Raw genomic sequence first — 14,925 nt, forward strand, 5'->3', positions numbered from 1 at the left:
GGTCAATTTATGAAGAAAGTGGCATTTGACCTAGATAACATATTCTAAAGTTTATTTAATCAAATAATTTTGAGTTTGTTCTGCAGATCCATTGGATGGGTATACCAACTCGATCTTAAAAGTGTTAGAATAGATTCAGATTGGCCTTTCTTTTGGCTATTTATTAGCCACATCCACGTATCAGTATGAAATTTACTCTCTGAGTTTCCCTTTACCAGCTTCAGAATCATTAATAAACAGAATGAATACAAACTAGTAATGCTACAAAACTGTTAGTGATGACACATGCGAGTTACTAATTTGAAACTTAAAAGAGAGAAAAAAAGTTTAGTTTACCATCAAGAAACAAACCCCAGAATACTTGTATGGTATGATTCGTCCTTCTCTTTTACCGTCTAAGACTTGCCACTGCCAAAGAAAGACCGAGCAGCAAGTGCTAAGCACTGATAACACGCCAGGAAATTGTACAATTGACCGCAGTTACATTGGTATTCCTGTAGTCATGTGGTAACCAACGAAAAGATTCAAAAAGGAAGAAGAAGTCTACTGTTACTTTAATCCTGGGAGATGCAAATTTGATCAGCTTGCTCACTTGACAAAAGAGATTCCATATTGCCAGCCATTATAAGACCTATGAGATTTTTGAGGTGTGAAGCTAAGTCCAAACATCTCCTTGAGGAAGTTCCCTGGATCTAGGAGTCCAGTTAGTCTTGCAACAAGAGATGCGCTCTCTCTAACATGTTCAAGGTCCCTAGTTTCTGTCCACAGCAGTCGAGCAAGCTCTTGTTTTCTCCGTTTGGTGGTCAACGTGATTCCCCATTTGGTATATATGCTCTCCCTCTCTTTCGCTGACAGCCTCTTCTTCATCTGTCTACAGAGCATCTCCCTTTCACGTCGAAGCTTCTTCATGCTGCCCAAAATGGAGTTTAGTTATGGTCAATTAGAAGTGAGTGGTCATATGAAGACATGAGATGAGTTGTTGAAGAACAGGACACACCTCAAAACCATTGTGCTATCTAGGCCACTTACAGCCACTTTTCTATTAGAGTCTCCATGTGCATGAGCATTTTTCAGAAAGGTTAGCCTCCTAAGCTCTACTTCTAAATATATAAAATCTGAAGGATCACCTTTGAAGAGAAGGAAGAAGTATGTTCTATGGACTAAGGAAATGTTACATGAATGCCAGAGCTCAATAATCTCTAGCTGCTTCTTCTCAAATTCCATTGGTGATCGAGAAGGAGATTGCAGAGAGTCTAGAACTGGATTGTCCAAGCGAATATGTTTCATGCTTCCCTCAGCTCCAAATTCTTCAGTACTCATCTGTTCCATATCAGACAAAAACAACAAGGCAGTAATGTAATCTCTTCTAAGATAGTTCATCTGAATAACACAGACAGAGATATAGAATCCTCAGTTACACTCCTCAAAAATAGTTTTAGTGATATCTCATAAGAGGGATTAATATGAGAGCAATAAAGTATTGAAGAATGAATAGGCAAGGAATTTAAATAAGAGTCACAGGTCACAACTGAATTATATGTTCTGCAAAGAATACTAGTGAAATGTCTGACAAGAAAATTCAGATCAAATTGTGTGACCAACTTGCATCCAAGAGTATCTCAAGTTACGCTGTAGAACCAATTTTTTCAATGTCTGCAAAAGAAAGTGCAATGCGAAATGGGTCAACTTAAATCACATCATGAGAACATTGGGATCGATAATCTACTCTATTTATCTTTATCTGTTTATATTGAGAGTCCTAGTAGGTTAAAAGTTGTTTGGTTAGGTAAATTCAGTTTTGTGTAGTTTTGAGAGGATATTCAGAAGATATTTATTCGACGTCCAAATGTTATGAAACTAATTAAATAAGATCAATGGCATCATAATCTAAAACTTTTGTACTCAAAGTTTTCTAGATTTGGATTCTATCTGCAGTAGAATGAAAAACTAATTCAAGATGGATGTGCTCTCGGGTCCAGGCATTCAAACACCCTTATCAGGTGTTCAAACGCCCCTACCCGAGAGCCAGAGATGGGTTGGGGCATTTGAACGCCCAACAACGAGGTTTACTCGTATTAGGTTTCTTAACGTGTTTATTTTATATTAGGTCTCTTTAATGTCTCAGGGACGTGTAGCTAGCTTATAAATATGTCTATGCAGCTTCTTTTGAAGAATTGCATATTTTGGATTAATCCTATCTCTCTAAACTCTCTTTATCTCCCTCCTCTATCAAGCTCTCTTCCTCCCTTAATTCTCTTGACTCTTTTTAGATCATTTTCGTCTTGTTGTTTCCCTTAATCCTCGAGGCCAAACCCACTTCTTCCTCTTCGTCCTTTCATCTTCAACAACACCCACAAGTATTCCACAATCTCCATTAACCTACTTTTGCAATCTGCCCTAATTCACGCAATATTTACTTGGGGTTATCATCTATCAAATCACATCATTTATCCAAACCACCACCACCAACACATTCATATCGTTCTCTTCATCAATTTAGCCTACTCGTACGCCCGATTCCACCACCGAAATCTTATTTTACGTGCTGTCCTAATTCATTAACCCTAAACTCCAGATTTGATATTGAGATGATTCAAACCCTAAACCAGCTCGTATTAGTTATGGTATCAGAGCTCGAGTACCATCTAGGCTGGTTCGTATCAAAATGCCTAAAAGAGCAAGCTTTATGTATTATAGAGCATGCCAAGTTATTTTTTAAAAAAAAAAAATAGATGGCATAATGACTATATTTCCTGTGGAGGAACCAAATCATATATGATGGCATAATGACAATATATTTCCTGTGCAATGTCCTAACATCATAAAATATTATGTTAATAACAATTGGCTATAACCCTTTTTACCTCAAGAGATAATTATCCATACCTGGCCAATGTTGAGTTGATTCTGATACTGAATCTGAACCAGTTCCTTCAGTTCTGCAGCAAATTCATTTATTCCAGAGAAATCTGCTTCACAAACAGTCTTACTCTTTTGTGTTCCAAGGGCATCATCGGTGGTAATCTCAGAAATCTGAGATCCTTCTGTTGAAAGTGTTTCACTTTCATCATCATAGTCAAATGCAAGTCGCCGTCTTTGAAATGCATCAGGTCTTCCTGGGAACTCTTTGAAACATCTGCTTGGTGGTGTGCAGTCATTTTGGTCTATATCATGGAACCAAGTAGAAGAGCTCATTGGAGCAAACCTGCACCTTCTATTTCTACTCCATGAAAAGTCTTTAGAGCTTGAGAAATCTTGCTTTAAGGACCATGGATGTGATCCTTCATGGTTTGCTTTGACAGGACACTTGAGAGTCTTTCTCACATTCTGCAGATGCTGTTCCAATGTAATAGGAGTTGTATTATGAGATGTCAAGTTCATCTGCCTTCTGAGATTTGATTCTTGATCTCCACTAGGAGGACCATTCATATCAAGATTAATCTGGGTTTTGCTTCCTTCAGTTGACAGAAAATTTAAGTGCCTATTTCTTCGCATCTCATTCACCTCAACACACTGCACTTCCTTGCAAACGTCCTCTCGATCTTCATGGGGTTTTTGGAGAACTCCACCTCCACTCCAAACCAAGGTAACTTCTCCAAATGAAGAGGCAGCAATTGAGTCCTCAGGTGACACTACATCCTGGTTTTTGCTTTCAAAAGGTTGTAGGCAATGTTCTTTAAATAATGCATTGGAATTTGTAAACCCATAGTTCTGATTTTGATCACCACTAGATTCTGATGACCCAGCTATTGATTGCTCGTCCTTGCAAGATACAAAGGACGCAAAAACTTGGCCAGAAGCCTCCTAAATGAATAAAAGAAAAGGATGTTTAAAGTACATTGCATGTCTCAACGTAACCTGGAACTACAAAAGTTACATTAGATACCTGTAGTCTTGAATAGTGATCATTTCCAATAACCTGGAGCAAGCCTTCAAGCCGAGATTGAGCTAGATCCCTTTGCTGCAGTAACTCCTTTTTTTCTTTTTCCATCTGCCAAGAACAAAATATGAAATATGGGGCAGAAGAAAAGCAAGAAAAACGGTCTCTTGTTAAAAAGATGATAGACTTCTGTATTACAGATAAAATCCAGCACAATATTAGAATGGCATGCATAAGTTACTCCTTTGAGCTCTTGACACTGATAAACTGCGACATCAATACCTATATAAGAAGCTAATTTAAAGGACTTCATATAGAAAACTGTGCAAGTCGAACACACATATATCATGAAAATATGAGGATATGTAAAACAAAGACATGAATGAATTGGAAGAACGCCATGTGACATTTTACCTTTCTAATTTGTGCATCTTTCTCACTTAGTAATGCTTCAACACTGGAAGATGACGCCGGAAAGTGCAATTCAGTCTCCAATCTGGCAAGTTCCCTTTGCAAATGCTTGACTAATGCCTTATCAGACATGACTACATTGACTTGAGCATTGGTGACTACTTCCTTTGCACAGGTTGCAAATAAAAGGGTACTCCTGGACTGTTCACCATGACTTCGTGCAGGGCTCATAGTGCAAATAATGGCAGTTCTGCTATTACCACCTAAGGAAGGTTGTAATATACGTGTGAGCTTTGAATCTCGATATGGTATGTGCCCATTCCTTTCCTTGCTGTGCAAATTCAGATAAGTGAATAATTGAAGGGCTGAAAGCCTGAAACAACTGTGCTATCAAAATAATACAACAAAGCTAATGCCTAATAGGTTCATCCATGTGAACATGGAATCAAGTTGACTATTAGAGAGAGAAAAAAGATTGATATTTCCTATACTTGTAGAGTATGAAACATCACTGTGAACTTCACTAGAAATAAAGGATCTGCCTGCAACAGAATTGAGATGGTCTTCCTCAAAATACATGCAGTTTTCACATTATACTACAACATGCAAACATCCTCTATAATTATCATGAATCACCAAAACAAAGTACAAAAACCATTGTGTGATAGTAGATAAAAAATTGGGAGCAGAAAAGAACAAGTACTAGTCCAGAAGAAAGATAAAGTAAAGATTCTAGAAACCTTAGCTTGCGAATAACAGTTCCTAGCGTAAGTAAGCTTCTATTGATGTGGCAACCCTCTTTCAGCCTAGCACCAGCTGCAAAAGCCTGAGAAGATGCACGTTCGCTCCCTGCCAGATCAACAAAGTTCTGCATCCAAAAGTAAACACAGTGCCTCTGTTTCTTTTTTTATGTTTAAGAAAGAATGCCATAACTAGATCACTAGAAGATATTTCGTACCACACTGGCCAGAAGAGTGCTCGTATTTTCCTTACCCAAAAACTCGCGAGCTGAACTTTCAACAGTCTGAAAGGGTCAACAAATAAGAAGAAAATAATCAATCATAATTTTCCTTTCTATAAGGTTGGACCATCAAATTGAAAGAAACAAACCAATCTAAGTATCTGATGAGATCTGGAACTAGCTTCATTTAAGGAGGTCTCCCCTATCTTCCTCTGAGCTGTGGCAAGCATAGAATGCAAAGAAAAGATGAGAAACTTCATTCACTTTAACCAAAATGCATAACAAAATACCGCATGTCACCTTCACAGAAAGAAATGATCTCCTTAATATGGTTCCAATCCCTCAACATAACCTCCGTTAGTTTCTCCACAATGGTTCCTTTCTGCGGAAACAATTGAATCAATATAAAGGAAGTCCAAGTAAAACAACCATTAACAACATCTCCTCACCTCCGGATCATCCAAAAGCCTTAGCGGAGTGTTGACTGAACTGAGGAGATCTTTCACTGCTTCATTATAAATCTCCATTGCCGAGAATTTCAATACAAATGCTCTCTCTTCATGCTGTAAAAGGATTACAAGTGTTTCTCCAATCAAACAGGAAATTGGACCATAGCCTTGTACCAGAGCAGAGTTTGATGTTACATTACCTCATGCACATACTCAAATATATCCATCATAGCATACTCAGTTATTCCAATCATAGTGTGCGTCTTTCCACTGCTTGTTTGGCCATATGCAAATATGCTTGCTATGGCCAGTTTAATTCATCAGATATTGATGTCTAAGAGATTAACAATAAATAAAATAAAATAAGGAGATTAATTTAGTGGGACTTACAGTTAATGCCACTTACTACTGAGAGAGCAACATCCTTAGCCCCCTTCTCATACACCTCTTTGGTCATGCAATCTGGACGGAATACCCTGTCTACCATCCGAGGCGGTAAAAAATAAAACTAAATCAAACCCCCTAAGAAAGAGAAAGATTGATGTGGGAAAATGATGCGGATTGCTCACCAAATGTGTAGGCCGTGGGAAGAGCAGATCGCTCATGAGCACTGTTCTTGAAAAGGATGGTGGTGTTATTGATGCACTCCCAGTCCGATGAATCGCCATTGGCGATCTCCTTCTCGCTCAGAGGCCTCACCCTCACCGACACGAGTATCTTCTCCAGTCCACCACCACCACCTCCTCCTCCTCCTCCCTCTTCCCCTTCGAATCCCACCGAGTCGTCCCCAAACACTTCCCCCATCTCTCTCTCTCTCCTCTCTTTCCTACGCCACATTAATCTTTAATGTTCGTGTCAGTTCGACCCGCCAGCCGGCTGCCGGCAGCGAGATCTATGGATAGTGAGGAATGAAGAGGGGAAAATATAAAAAATAAAATAAAAATAGAAGCACCCGTGATGGTGGTCGCCTTTTCTATTACTCTCCTCTCTCTCTCTCTCTCTCTCTCTCTCTCTCTCTCCCCCCTACTCAGACTGAGAGGCGTTATTTTGTCTCTTTTTATTTTCCCTCGCTCTCTCTTTCTACTGGGAACTACGTCGATCTTTGTTCGAATTTTTATTGGAGACAACGAGAGATGACGTAATTGTTTAATTACGTTTGTGTTGAGTTTGAGAAGCAGCGGCGGGCCCCATTCTTGTCGGCAGTTGTTGTCTTTTGAGGGATATTTCGAGGGACATTATTCAACTCTAGTAGATATAAAATTATCCATCGAAAGTTGCTTCAAAGACTACCGATGGTCTCCGATTCTGCGGTCACACAACCAGGGAAGGGAATTTATCAGTGAATTGCTGGACTAAGATTCTATTTCTAGATCTATCCAGGGATTAAATTACTATTTTACATGTAACCAGTTAATTTAGTGGATTTTATTAGATATTCCTTTAAAGTCTTGGCTTATAAAGTGTAAAGTTTGTTTTAATTTATAAAGCACATAAGCACCGTGGTTCATCTAATCATCTTTCTCTGTATCTCCATAAGCTAAAAAAGAAGTGGATCCAATGTCTTGTAACTATCAAACTCACCCAAGTAGAACTTAAGATAGCTTCAAATTGCACGCCATTGCCTCTTAGCATCAAGATTTTAACTGGAATTCTCCGGACTGTTGGTCGTACCGAATCGCCACAAAGTGGCATAAGTACCTATAATTTTGTCAATGTCCTAGAGCTTGGCATCATTGTTGTGTCATTTAACTATTATAACCAATAAGTAGGCTGGCGTAAAAATGTCGTCACCCTTTTCCTTTTCCTTTTCAGATTGTGCGTCTTGATGCGTTTTCCCTGTTTAAAAAACATAAAGATTATCTGACTGTTATATGTGGTCAACATGTCAACGATCTCATCATTCCAATCTTGCTTCAGTTCCGTTTCGTGTAAGTTTACGTTGGGAATGGAAAAGGTCAGCAATCTTTAATTAGTTTGAGGGGTTATCTGTTATCGTCATACCATAGTCCTATTGAAAATAGATAATGATTAATCATCTCCTGCGAATCTTAATGGAAACTGGCATCCACCTGCCTCGGATATATCAAAACCAATGATGACTAGGATCCAGCATGAAATGAATAGCTTCAAATTAAGCCAAGTCGCTTGCAAGACACTACATTGACCCATGATCTCTGTCTCTCTGTCTCTCTGTCTCTCTATCTCTATATATATAGATATGGACGTTCTTGATTAGAGAAACCAAAAATAGCAATAGATTGATTTGGTGAACAATCATGAGCTTGCATGAAATAGAACCGCCTGACCTCCTCTCTCCTCCTCTCATCTCTCTCAACCATGTCTCCTTCTTGTGCACATCCGTCGAAAGCTCCGTTAAGTTCTATCAACAAGTGCTCGGATTTGATCTGATCAAACGACCGTCGTGCTTCGATTTCAAAGGAGCATGGTAAGCTAATTATGTCATTGTCATAGATGTAAGTTTCTCAACTAATACTCGATCACTAGCCTATATGATTTCTGATGTTTACTTGCAGGCTGCACAGATATGGGATCGCCATACATTTACTGCAGCGGAGTTCGCTCTCTGATGCACCAGTTAAGCCATCGGTGATCGACCCAAAAGGCAATCACATCTCATTTCAAGTGAGACGACGCTTAGCAACTCAAATACCATTTTGAAGTTGAGATTAATATTGTTCTTGGGCTAATGATTGATGCCATGCGAATGGCAGTGTGTTGATGTAGGAATGATGAAGAAGAAGCTTGAGGACATGGGAATGGAGTACGTGACCGCAGCGGTTAAGGAAGGAGGCATTGTGGTTGAGCAACTCTTCTTTCATGATCCAGATGGTAATATGATTGAGATATGTGATTGCGAGAAGTTGCCAGTCCTACCTCTGTCTTCTGCTTGTCCACCAAAAATGTTTAATAGCCATGGCAATACTAAGTATTTCCAACGATGAGAGCATCGTCTACATCACATTGCGTAGCTTCATTGTGTAAAGTGTGTGAATTTTTTAAAGGCTTTCAGGCCATTTGTTGTTGTACGCCAGCAAAATAGAATATAAAAATAAAACTTAGACGTTTATTAACTCAATTGAGAAATGGGGTTATCTTCCAAACTCATATTTCGATTATTTGCACAAGAACATTTCTTGGAGTTGGGGTGTCTCAAAATGCACCCAAACAGTCCCCTAAGAGATAAGTACAATTGAAATTTTTTTAATAGTGCCTATCATCTTCCTGTCGCTTTAAATGAAAACCTAAGGCAAGTTACAGACAGGGTTAGTGTTTCCTAGAGAACAATAACTTCCATTGGCTTCAAACTTACAGTTTTACCCTGGACACCTAGCATCAACAACATTTACCCCAAATTTTTTATTTTACCTCTAAAGAAACAAGATTTAACCCCAAGCATTATTTTTCAAAAAGAAAAGAGCAATAATTGGTCAGGTAATGTTCTCGAGCTCCCTAGTCACAAATACTACAAAAGAAACCTTATCCACAAACAACAGAATATGGCATGTGTGGTGTGGAGAATGGGAAACCAAAAAAAAAACTTCCACCTCACCTACATCTACAACCAGCTAAACTCTGCAGAGGAAGGATAGAACACCACCAAGTATGGCTACTACCTCATTCCTTTCTCCTTCCGGGATATCATCAATCCAAGGATGGGCTTTGAAGAGAAAATCTGGAAGAATCAACAAGCCATTTTCGGTTATGGCACAGCAGCAAAAGCAACAAGAACTAGTTAAAGAACAAGAAGAGCAGCAGGTGCAGCAAAACCAAACAAGCTTGCCACAGCAGCAGCAGGAGCTACCGCAAAGGCAAGCAGGGGTACAACAGGAACCACTGCAACCTCTTGCAACGAGCAAGAATATGAGCAGAGAATATGGAGGGCAGTGGCTGAGCAGTGTCACCAGACATGTGAGGATCTACGCCGCCTACATCGATCCGGTCACCCACGCCTTCGACCAGACACAGATGGATAAGCTGACGCTCATCCTTGATCCGACCAACGAGTTCGTGTGGACTCCTGAAACTTGTCAGAAGGTTTATGGCTACTTCCAGGAGCTAATAGACCATTATGAGGTAATGAAATGTTCTTAAAAGCATTTCATATCGTAGAAGAGATTTAAACTGCAACTTTCGTTTTACCTGGTAACGCATGCAATCACAGTAGATAACTTGGATTATCCTTGAACTCCGCCTCCGAAGCAGAGCAAATGCTTCTGCATAATTTTACTCACACAGACAAAAAAATTTGTTTGATCCTTCAGAGTTGGAGCACATTTCTGTCATTTCTTTCCAATAAAATTTCCTCTGCAAGAATACAACTCAAAACATGCTGTGCAAATTTGTACCACAAAGTAAGTGGAAATCGCAACAGATTATCAGACATGGTCAAATCTGTACATGCGCAAATGATGCAAACCATGAAAAGATAATACTTTTGTGACAATATTAGGAAGAATATCAAAATGATTTTAACAGTAAACATTGCAAGACTCCTTTATCATGAGCTTTTTATCTTTGAGAAATATATTGATTGTTCCAATGACAAGTACAATAATTTTTAAGTGTTTGCTTCTTTCCATCAAGAACTAAAAAGTAAAACCATAAAGCGAAAAGAAAAACAAGGTATTAGATCAAGATCATTGATTGTATCACTTGCACTTCAACTGTCACTTGATTTACTAGTTGAAATAAGGTGCAATAAAAATCAATTAGCAGTAGCATCTCATTTCCAAATAAATATATGTAAGATCTCTACATTCTATACTTTTTGGTCGGTACAAAGTGTGATCTTTAGTGAGACTAACATATTGCTATTCTGTTTGCACAAAGGGAGCTCCGCTATCAGAGTACACACTCCGATTAATCGGTTCAGATATCGAGCACTATATCCGCAAATTGCTTTACGACGGAGAGATCAAGTACAACATGAACGCCAGAGTTCTTAACTTCAGCATGGGAAAGCCACGTGTGAAATTCAATAGCAGTCAAATTCAAAATGTACAATAGAAGGTAAATAACTCCATACCCCCAAAATGATTGACTGAATGTGCGAACAAAAGTGTATACATTTGGAGCTCCAATGATTAGCAAGCACTCAAGAACGATATGCTATCACAAGGAATCCCAGATTGAGCATATACATTTACAATGCCTGGACTTTTCTATTGATGAAACCTGCTTTAGTGATATACCACATGCAGCTGCAACCATTAGCAAGCACCAAGCATGACATGCTAGAAAAGGATATCCAGATTGAGCATTTACATGCACAAAAAAAGATGTTTTTCTATTGACAAATATTTACTTTTCTAATGATTTCACAGAGTAGACATTTCAATTGGAAATCTGATGTGGAAACGTTGCCTTGCAATCACTGTAAGGGATTTCCCTATAGCTTCTGCATGCAGTTACCCATGGCATAAATGCCCCTTCATGCCCAACATTCTGCAAAAGAATGTTTCATTTATTATATCAAATTTATATATTCTCCTGAAATAAAACTTATTGAATAATCAAGAAAGTAAAGGCTTACTAACTAGGAATTACCACCTAAGTAAACAATTAAGCATATATATCCAAATAATTAGGCACCTACAGTATATGATTTCACATTTTAATTGTAGATTACCATCAGAAAGGTTCATAATACTATAAGGTACGCGCTTCATGAAGTCAGCAGCGGAACCATGGACCACAGAAGATATTTTAATGATTCTGGTCAGCATTCTCCAGTGCCCACCATAGATCAGCATTTGAGCATTAAAAGTGGCATCATCTTAATCTGATATTTCATAATACGTTCTTGAGAAAAGAATCAGAGATAGTTTGTCTATTGTTAGTTGTTAAAATTCAGACAACCCTAAAAGGTTGATAAGTCATAAATCCTAGATTTTAGGAGTTCTAACAGTCCAATATGAATTATGGTGGTCCAATGAGCTGTAAAGATGGTGTTAGAGAAGTAAAACATGGATGAACAAAGTTCTGACTTTTGTGAAGTTCTTGGATGGCCCAATTCATTCATTGCCTCTTAACCCTTGCTGTTGATTTCTACTGTCATTCACCTACTAACTCTGTTGAACTTCGTTTTGAGATCAATCGACTTACTCAAGTTTAAGGTGTTCAGATATAAACATAATGGTCAAGCTTCTTCACGGTTGATTAAAATGTAGAGAATTTTTTTAATACTCATAGCAACGATGACCGTGCCGACAGCCGGCCGGCATGGCACTTGCCGACCGTGCCGTAAGAAAAGGAGAAAAAAATGTACCACCTTGGCCGTCGCCGTCACCACTCTCTCGAGCTCGCTTCGAGTGCCCTAGCTGAGGGAGGGGAAGAAGAGAGAGAGAGAGAGAGAGAGAGAGAGAGAGAGAGAGAGAGAGAGAGGGAGAGAGAGAGAGGGGGGTTTATTGGTTAAAACTTAAGTTGCGGATCTGGATCCTCTCTCGATCTCTCTCAATCTCTTTCTTCCCCTCCCTTAGCTAAGGCACCCAACGTGAGCTTCGGCGAGCAGCAAGCGGCGTCCGCGAAGGCCAGCGGCGACGACGAAGGCCAGCGACGACAACGACGGCCAGCAGCGACGACGACGATGAGCTCGACGACGAAGTCAACGTCGAAACTATTATGAGGGGGGCCGTGCGGCACCCCCTCATGCCACGTGTCGATACGCTACCGGCACGGCCATCCATGACTTATAGTGGTCCACCTATTACCAAGTTTTCTCATGTTTCAAAACCAAATATTTTCCGTGCTTCAAAGGATAACAAAAGGCATCAGGAACAAAAAAACAACTATTTTTTCAAGAACAAAAAAGCGACATTCTTTTTTTATTTTTAACGATACTTTCAAGTCCATCACAACAATTCCATATAATCAACTAAGCATAAAGTGTGTATTTAAGAAAAGGAGCTAAGGAGTTAAGAACAAAAAGATGCAGTTCTCTACCCTGCTGTTGGGAAGATGTTATTGGCATTAAGGCCGATTTGCATCCATTGAGAGCATTACACTTGGAAGCAAAGTGGTAAGTTGGCTATGTGTGTTTCTGTAATATAGAGATAAAGAGTGAGCTGAAAACCTCAAGGCCTAGCTAGGTCGAAAGGAAATCTCTTTTGAAGCAGAGTTATAGGGGTTCTGGCTAATGTTCTTTTCCCATAGTGTTCAAGAGTCAAGATTGTGTAAGTCATCTAAAGTACAATCAATGGGCTTGCCATGAGTTAGCAAATCTAGGAACTGAAGATCAATATAGTGAAGGTTGGCTGCATGCACAATAAAGAGCCTGCATCGACTACAATAACTAACTACACTATCCTCACAAACAAGTGGTCACTTAAAGTCCTACTTCTGAGAAGGCTATAGAATTAGGTAAGTCTTTCAATGATTCAAAGTGAAAAATAATCAACCTGAACACATTGGAGCAATTTATGAATGCAAATTAAACTCTAAAACCTTGATAGAGAACCGAAGTGAATCAAATGCATATGAGTTAAAAAAAATTATTCAAAACATTGACAAACATACTAAGACAAAGACATAATTTCAATTTCACCAAAACAACATATGACAGTAGAAAGAATGTGAAAGTTGAAAACCTTACCTCTAACCAGAAGAAAAACCCACGCAAGAGTTCCAAGCCCTTTTTACGGTCAGCACAATCGATCTGTCTAGCAAGATCTGTTATTGCAAAAACAAAGTAACAGTTCATTGTTCACTCGTCCAATCATCTATTTTTTTATAAAATAAAAATAAAATAAAGGTAATAGGCACTATAAGTCTATAATTCGCTCAAAACTATCAAAAGTCGTTAGTTGCTTTACTGTACCTTGCAAGGAATACATCATTTACCTGGGTAATGATCGAAATAAGAATATCCCGGCATATTTGTTTCGTAGGCTATGGACTTGTCACGCAAGTGTTTCATCTTAATAATCTTCTTTCGAAGAGTTGCCGTCGCCTTAAGATTATCGTATTCACTCTGGTCAAATGGCTTCCGAAGTACATTCATCAGCCTGCTCTTGAACCGAGATGGCAGTCTACTGTTGATCTCGAAAGGACAGCTATCATCATCTACTATTTGTATCTACATGTTACGGGTTAAAACCAAGAAAACAGTAAGCTAATTGCCAAAATATTATGTGAAATTTTCGTTCATTGTTTAAAAATCTCTTACCAGTGAACTGGGAGGCTTAAAGGAATCGCCTTTCTTCTCCGTAATTTCAGACTCCTCCAAACACTCCTCACGCCGCTCTTCAGCTGCTTCTTCTTGATGGTTGGAGACTTCCTCTTCGTATCGGACAACTACATTATTCTCCAACTGCAGAACCATCGTGCCATCCAAGAACCCCACATGCTTCAAGAAAATCTGATAGCTGTCGTCAACTATTTCGTTGGGGCTCGAATACTCCGTCCTCGGCTTCTTCTTCGGGCTTCTCGTGGAATCGGATTGGATCACCTCGCTGGAATCATCGTCCTCTTCATACCTCAGAAGCAAAGGCGATCCGTCTTGGCTTGTGATTTCAAGAACGTAGGATTTGCCATCGACGCGGAGATGCTCCAAGAATAGCTTGTACTCGGCGTCGGCGCCGTCGTCCGTCGACTCTCGGCTCGCTCGATTCTTAGAATTGGTTCCGGTTTCGCCGAGAGGGGAGTCGATGGAAGAGGAGAGGAAGCTTCCGGATCGGAGGCGGCTTCTCCTATCGCCAATGGGGAAGGGGCGATCCTTCTTAGACGACGAAGGCGATCCCATGATGAGGATTAGGATTTAGGGTTTTGGCAGGGGAGTCGACGGGATTTATTGCGGTGTTACTCGAAGTAATGATGATATTTTCAGGAAGAGAGGAGAAATCGGATTCTGGGTAGGAATTGGGCGGGACGCGGCGATCAAGTGATCAGGTGATTGCCGCCTTACTTTTGAAATTGCGAGGGGGAGAAAATACGAACAATACGTTGGAGATTGAACGGGTTCTCCGTGTTCTAACTGAGATGATATTATATTATTTGGTTGTGCTTTTGACCGTGTCATTCTATAATTGTTTCTTTTCTAAATTAAAGTTATATTGAGAATCAGTTTGTTCCTTGCAAAGATTTTTGGTTGACTTGTCAGGCCCACTTTGCATTTTTGTTGTCTGGTTTTTTTTTATTCCAATTTTACCCTCGTTGAGCAGAGAGATAAGTCTTTAATACAGTGTAAATTGTACTTTTACCTCACA

General features: G+C 39.4%; 4 protein-coding genes across 4 annotated transcripts; 2 read left to right on the top strand and 2 right to left on the bottom strand.

The window, feature by feature from the left end:
- Window positions 1-218: 218 nt before the first annotated feature.
- On the bottom strand, window positions 219-6,680 carry LOC140761981 (kinesin-like protein KIN-7F). Its single transcript, XM_073099558.1, has 13 exons — window positions 6,271-6,680; window positions 6,092-6,181; window positions 5,902-6,002; window positions 5,702-5,815; window positions 5,553-5,634; window positions 5,402-5,469; window positions 5,250-5,315; window positions 5,032-5,159; window positions 4,295-4,622; window positions 3,887-3,991; window positions 2,887-3,804; window positions 998-1,320; window positions 219-910 (listed from the first exon to the last, which is right to left on the bottom strand). Exons 1-13 carry the CDS (start codon window positions 6,536-6,538, stop codon window positions 589-591), a joined length of 2,913 nt encoding a protein of 970 aa, XP_072955659.1. The 5' UTR covers window positions 6,539-6,680; the 3' UTR covers window positions 219-588.
- Window positions 6,681-7,932: 1,252 nt separating this feature from the next.
- Window positions 7,933-8,798, top strand: LOC140763507 (glyoxylase I 4-like). Its single transcript, XM_073101724.1, has 3 exons — window positions 7,933-8,147; window positions 8,236-8,344; window positions 8,434-8,798. The coding sequence occupies exons 1-3, from the start codon at window positions 7,978-7,980 to the stop codon at window positions 8,662-8,664; spliced, it is 510 nt and encodes a 169-aa protein (XP_072957825.1). The 5' UTR covers window positions 7,933-7,977; the 3' UTR covers window positions 8,665-8,798.
- A 442-nt stretch (window positions 8,799-9,240) lies between these two features.
- On the top strand, window positions 9,241-10,911 carry LOC140763793 (NAD(P)H-quinone oxidoreductase subunit M, chloroplastic). Its single transcript, XM_073102144.1, has 2 exons — window positions 9,241-9,796; window positions 10,553-10,911. Exons 1-2 carry the CDS (start codon window positions 9,326-9,328, stop codon window positions 10,727-10,729), a joined length of 648 nt encoding a protein of 215 aa, XP_072958245.1. The 5' UTR covers window positions 9,241-9,325; the 3' UTR covers window positions 10,730-10,911.
- Window positions 10,912-11,027: 116 nt separating this feature from the next.
- LOC140763792 (uncharacterized) lies at window positions 11,028-14,702 on the bottom strand. Its single transcript, XM_073102143.1, has 4 exons — window positions 13,887-14,702; window positions 13,562-13,796; window positions 13,314-13,390; window positions 11,028-11,167 (listed from the first exon to the last, which is right to left on the bottom strand). The coding sequence occupies exons 1-4, from the start codon at window positions 14,460-14,462 to the stop codon at window positions 11,057-11,059; spliced, it is 999 nt and encodes a 332-aa protein (XP_072958244.1). The 5' UTR covers window positions 14,463-14,702; the 3' UTR covers window positions 11,028-11,056.
- Window positions 14,703-14,925: the final 223 nt, after the last annotated feature.

The sequence above is a fragment of the Typha angustifolia genome, chromosome 7 (genome assembly GCF_048772165.1).
Source record: "Typha angustifolia cultivar Huaian chromosome 7, ASM4877216v1, whole genome shotgun sequence".
Lineage (NCBI taxonomy): Eukaryota > Viridiplantae > Streptophyta > Magnoliopsida > Poales > Typhaceae > Typha > Typha angustifolia.